Source organism: Rhinopithecus bieti, unplaced genomic scaffold (assembly GCF_001698545.2).
Source record: "Rhinopithecus bieti isolate Rb0 unplaced genomic scaffold, ASM169854v2 scaffold_70550, whole genome shotgun sequence".
Taxonomy (NCBI): domain Eukaryota; kingdom Metazoa; phylum Chordata; class Mammalia; order Primates; family Cercopithecidae; genus Rhinopithecus; species Rhinopithecus bieti.
The window spans coordinates 1,189,578-1,206,238 of NW_016826791.1; the positions used below are offsets into that span (position 1 = coordinate 1,189,578).

Consider the following 16,661-nt stretch of genomic DNA (forward strand, 5'->3'; position numbering starts at 1 on the left):
GAGGGAGGGAGGAAAAGAAGAGTGAAAGAAAAGAATCAGGAAAGGCTTTCAGGGAAAGATTGAGCTGAATCTTTAAAAATAGTAAGAGCTAGCCAAGGAATGGAGGAAGTAACAGGGGGAGGCCAGAATGCTCAGAAACCCTTACAGCAGTGAGTGTATGGTCTATTCCAGGACAATGCCTTAAGGTTCAGGTGTGGGGTACACAGAGGGACATGGCAAGAGAAGGTGAATAAATAATCAGGCCCTTCCCCCCAGCTCAGGAGTTTGCCAAGAAAATCCTAAAGATTGCTGAGAGCTGTTGAATGGTTCTAAGTGAGAGAATAATAAGTCTGTTTTGTTTTGTTTTGTTTTGTTTTTTGAGACAGAGTCTCACTCTATCACCCAGGCAAGAGTGCAGTGGCATGATCTCAGTTTACTGCAACCTCCGCCTCCCCAGGTTCGAACAATTCTTGTGTCTCAGCCGCCCGAGTAGCTGGAATTATAGGTGCATGCCCCACACCTGGTTTTTTTTTTTTTTTTTTTGTAGAGACAGAGACATGATTTCACCATGTTGCCCAGGCTGGTCTTGAACTCCTGATCTCAGGTGATCCACCCACCTTGGCCTCCCAAAGTGCTGGGATTATACGTGTGAGCCACCATGCCTGGCCAAGACTGCATTTTTAAAAGGTCACTCTATCAGTCAGGGTTCTTCAGAGAGACAGAGCCAACAGGTGATAGATGATAGGTATGTAGGTAGCTAGATAGATAATAGATGATTGATAGATACATTGATTGATAGATAGGTGAGAGGGGATTTACTGGGGGAATTGCCTCATGCAGTTATGGAGGCTGAGAAGTCCCATGGCAGGCCATCTCCAAGCTGGAGTCCCTGTGATGCAGGTAATGGTAGCATGGCTCAGTCCAAGTCTGAAAGCCTCAGAACCAGAGAAGCCAGTGGTGTAATTCTTAGTCCAAGGCCAAAGGCCTGAGAACCAGGAGGCTGCTGCTGTTAAGTCCCAGTGTCAAGACAGGAGAGCCTGGAGTTCTGATGCCCAAGAGCAGGAAGAGGAAAGTGTCCCAGCTCCAGGAAAAAGAGCAAGGAAATCCTCTGTCACCTTTATTCTCTCCAGGCCCCCAGCTAATTAGATGGTGCCCGCCCACATTGAGGGCAGATCTTCCCCACTCAGTCCACTGATCCACATGCCAGTCTCTGGAAACTCCTGCACGGACACACCCAGAAATAATGCTTTACCGGTTCTCTAGGGGTTCCTTAATCCAGTAAAGATGACTGGATTCAAATTTAACTATCATAGGCACTCTGGCTACACAGAAGCAAATAGACTGGAAAGGGGGCAAGACTGGAGGAGTTAAAGCTGCCCCGCTGGCCAAGCCTGAGAAAATGGAAGCCTGAACCAGGGTAGGTGTAGTGGGGATACAGACAAGTGGATTGCCTTAAAAGAAACCAAGACGACAAGACGAGGACTGGGGCACAGTTTTAGATGAACTGCATCTGCGTTGGTGTAGAAAACTCCAGTGGAGATGGAGCAGGAGGCAGTGTGGAGCTCAGGAGAGTGCTGGGCTGGGACTGAGACCTGGACGTGTCAGGCACAGTGGTGGGTTGGAGATGCTTGGAGAATGCCCAGTGGGAATGGGAGCAGAGTGCACGTGCAGCTTCTGTCCAGCATCCAGGGGGTTTCACGTCCTTCCTTCCCCGTTGGAGGACACCCTTGCAGAGCAGAGTGGAGCTCAAGGAAGACAGCAGGATGCACAGAAACTGAGAGTTTTGTACGCTAAATTATTCAGGAGCTCCTTACCCAATATTTGAGGTTGATTTATTTCTTGCAGGAGCTATTTAAGACTTATTTTTAAGAGGCAGAGCAAACTCATATCCGACCTCTGTGCATAAAGGAGTGCTTTTTTGGCAGTCGTTTTATGATTAAGTTTTCAGGCTGAAGTTTTCCCTTCTCATAGTCATTCAAAATACAGTGTTTTGCTGCACCTGGGCACAATTATGTGAGACACACCTTAATAATTTAGATGTTTTTTTCTTTTCTTTTTTTTTTTTTTTTTGAGACAGAGTCTCACTCTGTCGCCAGGCTGGAGTGCAGTGGTGCGATCTCAGCTCACTGCAAGCTCCGCCTCCCGGGTTCAAGTGATTCTCCTGCCTCAGGCTCCTGAGTAGCTGGGACTACAGGTGCGTGCAACCACACCCCGCTAAATTTTGTATTTTTAGTAGAGACAGGGTTTCACCATGTTAGCCAGGATGGTCTCGATCTCCTGACCTTGTGATCTGCCCGCCTCGGCCTCCCAAAGTGCTGGGGTTATAGGCATGAGCCACCGTGCCCGGCCAATAATTTAGCATTTTTTACCAACCAAGAAGTCACACTTGTAGTGGCTCTTGTTTCTCAGACATTCTCTCAATAAAGTCCAACTTGGGTCCCTCTGTTCCCTCCCACCACACTAAAGTCCAGTAACCTCAGACTGGCTGATGTTATCCAAATAGAAATGTTCCCTGTGGTGGAACTGCGCCAGGCTGTTAGCAGAACCCGGTGCCTCCCTGCCATGGTAGGCCCATTTTGTTCTCCCTGGAGAGATCAGTCTGGACTATCAGGAGGGTTTGGGTGGTGGATTTGGTCTGTTTTTGCTACATCAAACATCCCTGATGCTGATGGCTTGAGACATGAGTTGGTGTCACAAGTGCAAGCCCCTTCTCTTTGCTTGCATGACATTGCCCACGCCCTTCCCCTCCCTTCGCCTCTTCTCCCGGCTTTTCCTGCCTGCCTGAAATAGCTAAAATTAAGTCTGGCATAAGTCTGTTAAGACTTTAAGAAAACATTGCCATAAAAGGGCAACTGACGACCACCAGCTTCAAGTTCTGGGTGCTGACAAATCCATCTGTCTTTTGACTCTGCACGTTAATGTACATACCTAAAAAGTAAAAGCCCTCAAATTCCTGAAATTGACTTAGTGTGTTAAAAAAAAAAAAAAAAAACTCATGACTTTTCTGTTGTTCTATGACTAGCCTCCTTTCTAAGGAAGAAAACATGAGATGTCTTATTAAGTGAAAACCTGTGGAAATAAATTCAATCCCACTAGCACATTATATACAAACGTTTTTATTTTAGGCTACTCCTGTACACCCATTATCAAGTGGAATTGCATAAAACATTAATTGTTTCAATTTCTACTCTCTACCAACCTCATAGTGATGGTTTATAGGTCTTTTCAGTCTGTGAACCACTTTTGCAGTCCTCCTGACATACTGCCACTTGCTGCCCATTTCTGCCTCCCAAAAAACAACCCATCACGATTACAGGTGAAATTGATGGTGCTTATCATAAACACCGATAAGAATTTTTTAAAATTATACTAAAATTATTGCAAGAAACAAAAGCATAGACTTAAAAATAGAACAAGAGATACTTCCTGTGTGCCACCAAACTTTTTTTTTTTTTTTTTTTTTTGAGGCGGAGTCTCGCTCTGTCGCCCGGACTGGAGTGCAGTGGCCGGAGACAGAGTGCAAGCTCCGCCTCCCGGGTTTACGCCATTCTCCTGCCTCAGCCTCCCGAGTAGCTGGGACTACAGGCGCCCGCCACCTCGCCCGGCTAGTTTTTGTATTTTTAGTAGAGACGGGGTTTCACCGTGTTAGCCAGGATGGTCTCGATCTCCTGACCTCGTGATCCGCCCGTCTCGGCCTCCCAAAGTGCTGGGATTACAGGCTTGAGCCACCGCGCCCGGCCGCCACCAAACTTTTTAAAAATTAAACTTTTTATTCTGAGATAACTGTATATTCACATATAGTTGTAAGAAATAATGCAGAGAGGTCCTGTGTACCCTTTACCTAGTTCCCTGCAGTGGTAACATCTTGCAAAACTAAACAGTACAGAAGAAACTGGAACCCTCATACATTGCTGGTCAAAATGTAAAATGGTGCAGCCACCTTGGAAAACAGTTCAGCAGTTCCTCAAAATATTAAACGTAGAGAGGCTGGGTGTGGTGGCTCACGCCTGCACTTTAGGAGGCTGAAGTGGGTGGATTACTCGAGGTCAGGAGTTTGAGACCAGCCTGGCCAACATGGTGAAACCCCATATCTGCTAAAAATACGAAAATTAGCTAAGCATGGTTGTGCGCACCTGTAGTTCCACCTACTCGGGAGGCTGAGGCAGGAGAATCACTTGAACCCAGGAGACAGAGGTTGCAGTGAGCTGAGATCGCGCCACTGCATTCCAGTCTGGGCGACAGAGTGAGACTCCATTTCAAAAATAAATTTAAAAAAATATATATATATATTAAACATAAGGTTACCCTATGGCCCAGCAAGTCCACTCCTGTGTATGTGAAATGAAACATGTGTCCACACAAACACTTGCACAGGAATGTCCATAGAGCATTTTCACCATAGCCAAAAAGTGGAAATCACCTGAGTGCCCATCAGTGACAAAAGGATAAACAACATGTGTGTCCACACAACAGAATATCTTTCAGCAGTAAACAGAAATGAAGTGCTGATCCGTGTTACCATGTGAACGGGCCCTGACATTAAGCAGAAGCTGGTCACAAAAGACCACCTATTGTATGATCCCATTGATGAGAAATGCCCAGCATTGGCAAATCCATAGAGACAGGAAATGGTTGCCTAGGGATGGGTGTCGGGGTTGAGCAGGTAATGGGAAGTGACTGCTAATGGGTACAAGCTGTCTCTTTGGGATGATGAAAATGTAAACTTAGATAGTTGCACAATGCTGAAAATTCTGAAAATCATTGGACTGTACACTTTAAATGGTGAGTTATTTTATGGTATGTGAATTATATTTCAATAAAGACTTTTTGGCCAAGCACAGTGGCTCACGCCTGTAATCCCAGCACTTTGGGAGGCTGAGGCAGGTGGATCACTTGAGGTCAGGAGATCAAGACCACCCTGGCTAACACGGTGAAACCCCATCTCTACTAAAAAAAAAAAAAAAAATACAAAAAATCAGCCGGGCGTGGTGGTGGGCACCTGTAGTCCCAGCTACTCGGGAGGCTGAGACAGGAGAATGGCATGAACTTGGGAGGCAGAGCTGGCAGTGAGCCAACATTGCACCACTGCACTCCAGCCTGGGCAACAGAGTGAGACTCCGTCTCCAAAAAAAAAAAGATTTTTTTGTCATTTCCTCCATAGAATTAAATCAGTTTGGCCTGGCTCATAGGGAAAAATACAGGGTGATATCACAAGCAGGATATTGACATTGATACAGTCAAGATGTAGAACAGTTCAGTCACCACAAAGATCTCTTACGTTATCCTCTTACAGCCATACGCACCTCTGGCCCCCTACCCCAGCCCCTGATCCGCAGCATCCACTAATCTGTTCTCCATTTTGACCATTTTATTTCAAGACTATAATATAAATGGAATCATACAGTATGTAACCTTTTAGGATTGGCTTTTTCCCCTCAGCATAATTCCCTGGAGATCTATCCAAGTTGTTGTATGTGTCAATAGTTGCTTCCTTTTTCTTGCTGAGTAGTAGTTTATGGTATAGATGGACCTACCGCAGCCTGCTTCACCATTCATGCATTGAACGACATCTGTTATTTCCAGTTCGCGCTGTTGCAAATAAAGCTGCTATGAACATTCATGTACAAGTTTTTGTGTAAATGTAAATTTTCATTTCCCTGGGATAAATGCCCAAGAGTACAACTGATGTGTTATATGGTAGTTGCATGGTTAGTTTTATAAAAAACTGCCAAATTGTTTTTAAGAGTGGTGGTTCCTAATGGGTCACAGTGGCTCATGCCTATAATCCCAGCACTTTGGGAGGGCAAGGCAGGCAGATCACCTGAGGTCAGGAGTTCGAGACAAGCCTGACCAATATGGTGAAACCTCATCTCTACTAAAAATATAAAAATTAGCTGACCTGTGCTGAGGCAAGAAAATTGCTTGAACCTGGGAGGCGGAGGTTGCAGTGAGCTGAGATCATTCCACTGTGCTCCAGCCTGGGCCACAGAGGTAGACCCTGTCTCAAAAAAAAAAAAGCAATGGTTCCATTTTGCATTCCCACCAGCAGTGTAGAAGTGATCCCATCTCTCCACATCCTCACCAGCATTTGGTGTTGTTACTGTTAAAATTTTAGCCATTTTAACAGTTGTGTAGTGGTATCTCATTGTGGTTTTAATTTACATTTATATAATGATCAATGACTTTGAACATCTTTTCATACACTAATTTGCCATCTGTGTATCTTTTTTGATGAAATAGCTCTGTGTCATTTGCCTATGTTCTAATTTGATTATTTTCTCCTTTTTCTGTTTAATATTGATAGTGTTTATGTATTCCAGACATTTTAATTTTATTTTTGCTATTTATTAGAGAGCAGGGCTAACCCATAGGCAGTATGCTAGTAATTTGTTGGCTATGTGGATTGCAAGTATTTTCTCCTACTGTGTAGCTTTTCTTTTCATCCTATTAACAGGGTCTTTTGCAGAGCAAAAGTTCTTAATTTTAATGAGGTCCATTTATCAGTTTTTCCTTTTATGGACTATGTTTTTGGTGTCAAGTCTAACTTTTGCCTAGCCCCAGTTCCCAAAGATTTTCTCCAAAAGTTTCATAGTTTTAAGTTCACAATCTAATGTGAGCTCATTTTGTGTAAAATGCAAGGCTTAGGTTGAGGTTTGTTTTGTCTTTTACCTTTTGATATCCAATTACTGCAGTTCTATTGCTTTTACACCTCCATCAAAGATTGGTTTGCCATGTTTGCATGGGTCTCTCTCTGGGTTTTCTATTTATTTCTATTGATTATTAAATCTATTCTTCTGCCAATACCATTGTCTTGATTGCTATATCTATATAGTTTGCTTTAATATTGAGCTATTTCAAGATTAAAGCATTCTCCTGTAGTCCCAGCTATTCGGGAGGCTGAGGCGGGAGAACAGCGTGAACCCAGAAGGCAGAGCTTGCAGTGAGCTGAGGTCACGCCACTGCACTCCAGCCTGGGTGACAGAGCAAGACTCCGTCTCAAAAAAATAATAATAAATAAATAAATAAAGGAAAGAATTCCAGAGCTTGCACCTTTCCATATATATTTTAGAATAAGCTTATTTATGTTAAAAGAAAAAAAAAAACGAATTTGGCAGCAATTGCATTAAACCAAAAGATTAATCTGGGGGAGAACTGTCATTTTTACTATGTTAGGGCTTCCAACTCGGGAATGTCTCTCCATTTATTAGCTTTTCTCTCATTATATTTTGTGATTTTCAGCATACAGCTACTATATATGGTTTCTTGAGTTTATGCCTAAGTATTAATTTTCTTTGAAGTGATTGTATTAATAAGTGATATTGTTTTAAATATTTTTCCATGTGTTCATTGTTAGTTTATAGAAATGTGATTGATTTTTCTGTGTTGATCCTGTATGCTATGATCTTACCAAACTCACTAGTTCCAGGAGAGTTTTTTCTCTTTCTTTTGTAGATTCTTTGGGATTTTGTATGTAGATAACTTATGTTATCTGCATAGGTGTTTTTCTTCCTTTCCAATCTATATGCGTTTTCTTTCCTTTTCTTGCCTTATTGCAGGGCCTAGTACTTCTAGAACCATGTTGAATAGGATTAGTGAGAGCAGACACCTTGGCCTGGTTTCTGAACCTCATAGGGAAAGCAGTCTTGCACTATGAAGGATGATGTCTGCTGTAGCTTTTTACCATGAAACATCTTAGCTTTGTTTTCTTTTTCTCTCCCCACCCCTTTTCTTATTTAAAGGGGTTTAAGACTTAGGGATTGGCGCAAGTAAGATGACAAAGCAAAACGAGACGCATTTTCAGGACTTCCTCTTTCAGGCCCGGCTTGCAAGAGCGCTAGGGCCAAGCTCCTTTCAGCCCTAATCGGTGCTGGAGCTAATCGCATTCGCGGCTCCAGTGCCCTCTGCAGGGATGGGCCGTGGGGTCAGGGACCTCGGTCCCCTCTGGGCCTGTCCTGCCCTTCCAGGCAGCTAGTGGCTGCTGGCCGCGCCGTCTGCCAACCTGAGTTGGCCATAGTAGAGACTCAGATACCCAGCTCCTGAGCGGCCAGGGCCAGATTCAGGGTGTGTACGCTTTTGGCAGCGGTTCCCCAACCGAGAAGACACTCGGCTGCGAAGAGAGGACGCGAGTTAAGAGTTTCATGTTGGGGGAAAAAAAAATGGATAGCGACAAAGTGCATCTACAATAGGTGCAGCCAACGGAACGATTTGTGTTAAGGGGGCCAGGGATGGGCAGTTATATCTAAAATTTGGAAAGGGAAGAGGAAAGCGAGAAAGGCTTCCCTAGCTGGCGCCCCGGGGCGTCCTGCAGCCTCCAGCCCCTCTCCCCGCCCCCGCGCCGCAGAGCCCACACCTGCGCAGGTGGAGCCTGCGCGGCCGCCGGTGCTGAGAAGGTGAGCGGCACTGGGGGGCGTGGGAGCGGGGGGGCGGCCCGCGGGCCTCTCCCAATGGCCGCGCGGAGGGGAGGACGCGGGCCGCATCCGGAAGGGGCGCCCCGTGCCGCAGGCGCGACCGCCTCGCGGGCTCCCGGTCCCTTCCACAGCTTCTCCGGCGGGCCGCCTACCCACGGCGCGGCGCGGAGCGGCGTCGTCCACTCGCGGCGCGGCAACGCGCGGCCGCGCGCCGCGCCACTGCGAGGCGGCCGGGCGGCGCGGCGGGCCGGCGGCGGCCGCGCGCGCGGCTCCGGGCGGTGCGGCCGCGCGCGCCGCCCCGGCCCGCTGGCGGCCGCAGTTTTGGGGCGCCCCGTCCTCGCCAGGCCCCTCCTCCGGCTGGCGCGGCAGAGCGGGCCGAGAGCTCGCGGCGCGAGCCCCGGCCGGGGACGAAGCGCCGCCGCTCCAATGCTGATCGCTGTCCTCCTCCTCCCCCTCAGGCGGCGCTGGCGGCGCCGCCGCGGAACCCGCGGAAGCCCGCGGCATCGCGCTGGAGAAGCTGGAGTTCGAGGACGAAGGTGGAGTGCGCCCGCGCGCCGCGGCCGGCGCTCCCACCGCGGCCCCGAGAGAACCTGGACACCCGGGGACCCCGGCCGCCGGTCTCTGGCGCAGCCCATGGCGACGCTTGCGTCCTGCGGAAGCCCGGGGGCCCGGGGCAGGGACCAAGCGGGAGGCGGGCGCCGGCCGGCGTCGCGGAGGGGGCGCGAGCCGGGCTCCCAGAGCGCAGCCCGCAGCCCGGCATCCGCACGGATGGGCGGCCCTTTTGTCCTTACTCGCAGAACTCGAATTAGAGCAAGGTGTCAGGGAGCGCTAATTGTTTGTGCTTGTCACCATGCATTGGGAGGCAACCCCGAATCATACCCACAGTCCAGATCCTTAATCGTAGACTGGTGCCCTTCTCTGTGCCTGTGAAGATAGCACCGGCAGGGTGTGTCTTCTTTTTTAATGGGGAAAGTTAAATAGGAAAACCTGAAGAGGCTTATTGAATCGGTGTTGAGTTCAGGCGACCCTCTCACTCCGTCATTTCTGTCGCCTCTCCTCTCGGTTGTTTCTTTCCCTCTCCTGCCTTCTTGTGTCTTACAGGTAAATAACTTGGATCTTATTTTGAGGCTGTCAACATTTGAAAGGCACAAGGTCGTTCTTTGGCAAAATTAATATTTAAAATGGAATGTGATGAGCTTTCACCAGGATCTTATTTTGAAGCTGTTAACATTTGAAGGGGATGAGCTTGCTCTTATGCGAAATTAATATGTAAAATGAAATGTGATGAGCTCAAAGTCGGGAAAGAACTTTATATAAGATGCTTGACAATTCGAGGACTTGAAAAGGCCTTCTTCACACTATCTTGTGTGCTTCCATTATTTATTTAGCAACTTCTCTTTTTTCCGGGAGTATGGATAGAATAAAGCTCTCGAAACAAAGAATGTGCCATGTGGATGCTGTCCCTTGTGCCAACTTTACTTTAATACCTCTGTTCATTCACAGTCAGGCAATTACTTAAATAAGCCTGCACAGCCAGCATGGACGTGTTAACCCAATAGAAATAGCCGGGTGCCTGTTATCTTTTAGATTCACTGCAGCATTTCACAAACATGTTAGCTGGAAGAGAATACATTCATAGTCATTGTCATTAAAAGTGTTTGTCCATATTTATTGGTAACAAATGATGCATTTCAGAATTTTACTGGACTTGATTTGCATTTCATCCTACAGAAAAATAATCCAGGGTCTTCATTCGAACCCATCTCACTATTCCTCAGTTTTATTATATTGCAGGCCAAATCTTGGCCACTGTCCACAGGGTAGAATGGTGTGCCCGTTCCATAAGACTTTGAATGTCTAAATCACCAGGGTTTTGTCTCTTGTGTTAGTAAGAATGACAGCCTTTTACATTTACAATTTTTGCATGTTAACGGGGAGGCAAGAAGAGACTAGAGAACAGCTTCTGTTCGAGAGGAACCTCTACTACTTATTTAGCTATGTGACCTTGGACAAGTTACTTAACCTCTCTGTGCCTTGATTTTCTCATATCTAAAATAGAGCTAATATCAGGGTTTTGAGGATTAAATGAGACAATCCGTATCATGGCATTTAAAAACAGTGCAAACCCATAGTGAGTACTTCATAAATGTTAGTTACTATTATTGCTTAAGTGCCATTAAGCTTGTACTGAATTCATGAGCTTTTTAAGACTTTTAGTAATGAATCTCAACACAAGAGATTTTTCTCAACACAGATTTGGTGTCCTGTCCCTTTTCTTCTTCTTACTTGAGATTTATTAATTTAATTATGCATTTCTCTAAGCAGATATATACTCTTTTCTTTCTTTTGCATTGTGTCTGCCAATGTAATGAATGTAAAGTATTAAACCTAAGCATCTAAGAAAGGAATTTCCCCTCTTCACCCATCTATTTTTATCTGTCTTGCTGTCTGTCATTCCTTTGAAGCACACTGAATCCCACGAATAACCCTGTCAAACTTTTCTAGATTCTTAAGGAGGCAGAATGTTAAGCAGTGACTTGGAAGCTGAGCTGAGCTGGAAGGAAGAACAGTGTCGGCGTGGTAGTCCAAATGCTGCTTTGTTTCTTTTGAACTTTAAATTGCTTATTCATCCAAAATAGAGGAAAATTGAGTATCAAGCAGAATCTCACACTTATTTAGCAGGGACAAAAGTCCCAACAGTAAGATATTACACCTCTAAATATCCTACATAATAGAGAGCCCTTGATGAGATCCTCATTTCATCTTTCAGCATCCGTCATACCCTATTAATGTCTTCATGTATGCATTGATGTCTGGAGGCATTGCTTCAACCAAGATACATTCCCTGTACGCGGAAACACATGATTATTCATATTTTCGGTACCAAGATTTTTCTGTTTCCTAATAAGTTATAACTGATACTGTATTTGTTAGAAACATCTTGGAAGCACTGGTGAGGTTAGGAAGAAAGGTTGAGTTCTACCCTACCTAGCTGGGTCGTCTTTGGCCTGGGTTATGACAGGAGCTGCCATCCCTTTTCTGCTGTCAACTCTTCTTACCACAAGAGGGACGTTGTAAGTAAGGGTGGGTTTGATGACCTCAGTGCTCTATGGGAAAGTCTTGACCAAGTTCCTCTGTCTGTATATCCGTTAAGTGCAGACTTCTCTTACTCCGCAGGCTCAGTGCCCCTCCCTCTCTGTGCGTAAGAATAGCCAGAGATCTTTTTAAAAGGCCGATTCCAGTTCTCTAGGTCTGGGGTGGGACATGCCCAACACAGGGGCTGCTGCTGCTGCCGGTTCACAGACCCCTCTTGGAATAACAGGACATGGGCTGGCCAACTTTTTCTGTAAAGGGCCAGATAGTAAATATTTTAGCCTTTGCGGGTGTTATGGTCTCAGTTTCTGTCGCAACCACTCAATTTACCCTTGTAGCAAGAAAGCAGAAAGCAGCTAACACAATCCAATGGGCGGGGCTGGGCTCCAGTAAAACTTCTTTACCAAAATCCAGATTTGGCCCTCATACTGTGCCGGCCTCCTGCTCTGTGTTTACCTCACTGTGTCTGTGCCTTAGGAGGTGGCACGTGATTAGGGCTGCATGCTTTCCGTGCCACACCGATCTTAGTAAGACTTCAGGGCGCAGCTCAAGTCTTATCTGGTCTCCGAGGCCTTCCCTGAATAACCTCTGTACTTCTCTGGCGTTCACCTTTCTCTCCCCCGTGCCTACTGCTACAGCTGGCACATAGCAAGTTCTCAGCAGTGCTTCGATCTCAATGATTTCATTAAGTGTTTGTAGTTACTTTGTGGGGATATTGGGGGAGGAAATGGTTCTGTGTATGAGAAGCCTTGCCCGTAGCAATCCCCCGCCCCTTTTTTTTTTCGCTCCCTCCCTGGGGTGAAGTACAGTGATGCGATCTCAGTTCACTGCAGCCTCAACCTCCTGGGTTCAAGTAGTGCTTCCGCCTCCCAAGTAGCTGGGACTTCAGGCTTATGCCACCACGCCTGGCTAATTTTTGTACTCTAGTAGAGATGGGGTTTTACTATGATGGCCAAGCTGATCTCAAACTCCTGGGCTCAACTGATCTGGCCGCTGCAGCCTCCCAAACTACTGGGACCTACAGGCATGAGCCATGGTGCCCAGCCAGCAATCCCTTTCTGTGTTTGCTTTTTACGTTTGTGATTGTTACACCGACCACATCTTCGCTGTGTTTGTGTTTATCTGTATTAACTGCCTGGAACTAACTTACTGGCCAGGACCAAGCACAGAGTACTTTGTAAGCACCTAAACACAACTCACGAATGCTTTTTGAAATAGGTAATTATTCAGCAGTTTTATCCATGATTAATAAACTTGCTCTACTCTGGCACCACTTCACGAAGTCTGCAGCCTCTTCAGAGCTGTCTGCATTCTCTCCCAGCTGCCGTAGGAGTTGGGCTATTTCAAGTTTTTGATAACTTGCTGTGGCGGTTTTACCTGCTTCTTAGCAGAGTGTCTTACCAGACTGACTGTCTCTCCTCTTCCTTCTCATTCAGCCATTCTGTCCTATTCTTCTTCACTTGCAAAGATTTTCCAAAGTGGAATCGAGGCTGGGCGTGGTGGCTCACCATTGTAATCCCAGCACTTTGGGTGACAGAGGCAGGAAGATTGCTTAAGGCGGGGAGTTCAAGACCAGCCTGGGCAACATGATGAGACTCTGTCTCTATAAAAAATTTTAAAAATTAGCTAGGCATGGTGGTGCACACCTGGGGTTCCAGCTACTCGGGAGGCTGAGATGGGAGGATCACCCGAGCGCTTATGGTTGCACCACTGTACTTCAGCCCAGAGTAATTTCGTGTCTCAAACAACAACAACAATGAAGTAGAATCCTCTTTCCAGAACTTGCCTCAATCTTGCCTTCTTTTTTTTTTTTTTTTTTTTTTGACACAGTCTCGCTGTGTTGCCCAGGCTGGAGTACAGTGGTACAATCTTGGTTCACTGCAACCTCCACCTCTGAGGCTCAAGTAATTCTCATGCCTCAGCCTCCTGAGTAGCTAGGATTACAAGCATGCGCCACCATGCCTGACTAAGTTTTGTATTTTTAGTAGAGATGGGGTTTCACCATGGTGCCCAGGCTGGTCTTGAACTCCTGGCCTCAAGTGATCTGCCTGCCTCAGCCTCCCAAAGTGCTGGGATTATAGAGGTGTGACACTGCACCCAGCCAGTCTTGCTTGTTTCTAGCAAAACTGGTCAACCTCACCTATAGTGATCAAAATAGGTAAAAGTAGGGCCACGTTTCGTAGGAGGGAAAGGAAGCGTTGTTTTTCAGTGAGGCATCTCGGGATTCAGGCCCAGATCTGTGATAAAGTGCCTGTATTTCCTGGACAACCGGTGAGGTCTCGGGGCTTTGTTCTGTTGTTGCTGCTGTCATTAAGAGCTTTCTCCGTAAACCCAGGGGGCCGGCACGCGCTGATCTTTTGCTTTTCTCTCTAGCTCCAAAATCAGACCTCAAAGCAACCAATAATCACTCTTTATAAATAAACAAAACAAAAATGTGTGTTCACTCAAAACTCATTCACTCTCAACTGGAGTGCATAAAACCCTGAGTAAGCGAAGATCGGTTCTTGTTGGGAGACAAAAACATTGCAGCTGTCACAGTGGGTTTTGGCCACCCGAAGGGCCACGGTACGTGAATAAATACCCTGTATATCTGTGCTATTAAAATGTCATGGGGGTAGGACAGTTAGGGGGAGAATGTATAAAAAAGACTCGGGGCGGGGAGCATAGTGAAAACAAGGCTTAGAAGCTGCTGGAACTTGCTTAAGGGAGAATTGCCTGTCTGTATTTGTGGTCATCTATTGAATTATTCCCTTGTCTCTTGGCTCTCACAGACAAGAGTCAACTTGCAAGTTTCTTGACTCTGCTGTGGGGCACTGACCTCTGCTGGTGGAGATACCAAAGTGGCAGGTGTGTGGGCTCAGCCTGGTACTTGCTGATCATTACTTAGGACACGAGAAGGCTCAGGTGATTATCTGCTTTCCAAACTCTACCCTTCCCTGCTGAGTTCACACACTCTTCGTAGATAAGAGACTTATTGTTTCTGGATTATGAGTAGTTACAGTTGTATGACATCCCTGTAATTCAAGTTGTTCCTCTGGAGCTGGCCCCATATGTAACATATTGCCCTATTCCGTAGGGTCTAGGTACACATTTCAGTATCTCTGAAGTCAGGATGTGACTTCACATTTGGTGGTGTCTCCAACTTAGTGAGGTAGGGTAGTTGTCTTGGAGTAGATAGAGATTTTGTCGCCAGAAGATCCCTGACTAGTTTAAGCAGAGGACAATGCTGGGAGGATTCGGGGGTATCTGTAAGTGGGACTCGTCACCAGGCTTCACAGGTAACTGGAACCAGCTGGAAAATCATCAGGGCCCAGGGCATTGAGCACCTCTGGCCATTGCTTTAGGGCCACAAAACCTCCCATCTCAGAACTTTCTCTGCTTCCTGGTGGTGTTGAAGAATGGCCTCTTGCCCCTACTGCTGTTCAGCTCCGACCCCACAGCCAGCTGAGCTGAGTCCTTACCCATGCTTCGGACCCCTGTGATATAACTCACATCCCATGTGATTCCCTTTCCTCCTGCAGCGCTGGGTATGGACCTCTTTTACATCCCATGTGATTCCCTTTCCTCCTGCAGCGCTGGGTATGGACCTCTCGCTGTCCTGTCCAAGGCCCGCATCTCATCTTGTGCCCTCACCCTGGACGTTGTGCTCTCCTTCAGGGCTCGGATTCCCCTGACACTGATCTTTCTGTGCCCATCTCCTTCCCTCTCCTTCCTTCTTCGGTTTGTTTTCTTTCTTTTTAACCAGGCTGATTCCATAAATGCCCGCATCCTCCCAGCTGTTCTAACAGGAAAGCTGTTTGACTCCAGGTCCAAGAGAACAGCTCCTTGCTGCTGCTCCTGGCTTGTTCACCTCTCTCCCTCACTCCCAGCCGGTGTCATCTTCCTATGAACCATTCTAGCAGCCGAGCTCTCCCAGCGCCTGCTCTGTCCAATTAATTTGCCATGCTGCTGTTGGAGATATTTCCTTCAAACATATTTCTAATCCCGTCGCCTCCGGTACTTTTCCTTCACCTGTAGGAGTCCGCACTTCCCGGCACGCCCTCCTTGCCCCCTTCTCCTCCCTCCCCAGGCTCACCTGGTGCCTCTGTCCTTGCATTTCCCTCCAGCTACTCTGGCCTTTGTCAGCTTCCTCAAACTGCCTTGCTTCTCCAGGCCTGCCGGACTTTACACAGACAGCGCCTGCTCTCTGGATCGTTCCTTCCTCTCTTTTGCTGGTTTTCTCCAAGTCTCAGGTTAGATGTCACTTCCTCAGGGAAGCCTTCCCAGAAGCCCCAATGAGGACTTCCCGGGCTATCTCATGATCCCTCACAATTGATAGGTGCTGTTGGAGGGATGCACTTCTTTGTATTTCCCACTAGCCCCTCCTATTTCTTTGCCATTACATGGTAAGCTCTGTGAGGATGGAGACTGAAAACTTAGTATTTGCCAGGTCTTGAGGCTACCGGAATGAGTGAAACTTGGTTTTCAGTAAACACTTGCCACACAAATGAACGTATGTATTTTGGAGCTTATGCTTTTACTCTGGCACCTAGGCTTGCCATACTTCAGGTGGTTAATGTTATTTCTTACAAAGATATAAGGCATTTCTATTTGAGGCATTGGAGAAATGAGAGAGAATGCATTTGCCATGTTGACGGTGCACGAATCAAAGAGCAGTGAGGGCGGAGCAACAGAGGAAGTGAAATGACTGAGTGAACTCCGGAGATGTGGAAGGCTTCTCCACCCGACGGTGACGTCAGGGCTTGTGACGTTGACAGCTGAGTAACTCGGAGGCAGTAGCAAGTGGGTAGAGGGGGACGGCTCGCCTGCGGAATCTGGCATCTGAGGAAAGCACCTTGACACCTTCCTTTCATGGCCGTGTTACACTTGTGCTAAGGTTAGGGGAAACAGAGTCAGGTTCATCTCTGATATGAAAAGGGAAGCGTGATTTTGGGGAAGGGAACTCGTCTGGGAACCTTCTGGCTAAATTTTAGTCACTTTTTAATCTGTTTAATATGCTGCCTTGGCCGAGTGCTGTGGCTCACCCTGTAATCCCAGCACTTTGGGAGGCCAAGGTGGATGGATCTTTTGAGTCCAGGAGTTTGAGATTGGCCTCGGCAACATGGTGAAACCCTGTCTCTATAAAAATAAATAAATAATACAAAAAATTAGCCAGGCACGGGAGGTGGGAAGATCACCTGA

The 16,661-nt window shown here is 46.8% G+C and overlaps 1 protein-coding gene across 1 annotated transcript in view; it reads left to right on the forward strand.

The window, feature by feature from the left end:
• PRKAG2 (protein kinase AMP-activated non-catalytic subunit gamma 2) overlaps positions 1–16,661 on the forward strand; it is a 338,501-nt gene that overhangs the window by 247,274 nt on the left and 74,566 nt on the right. Inside the window, exons 5-6 of the mRNA XM_017863627.1 lie at positions 7,796–7,823; positions 8,882–8,923. Coding sequence (XP_017719116.1) covers positions 7,796–7,823; positions 8,882–8,923 — 70 coding nt within the window. The remainder of the gene's footprint in view (positions 1–7,795; positions 7,824–8,881; positions 8,924–16,661) is intronic.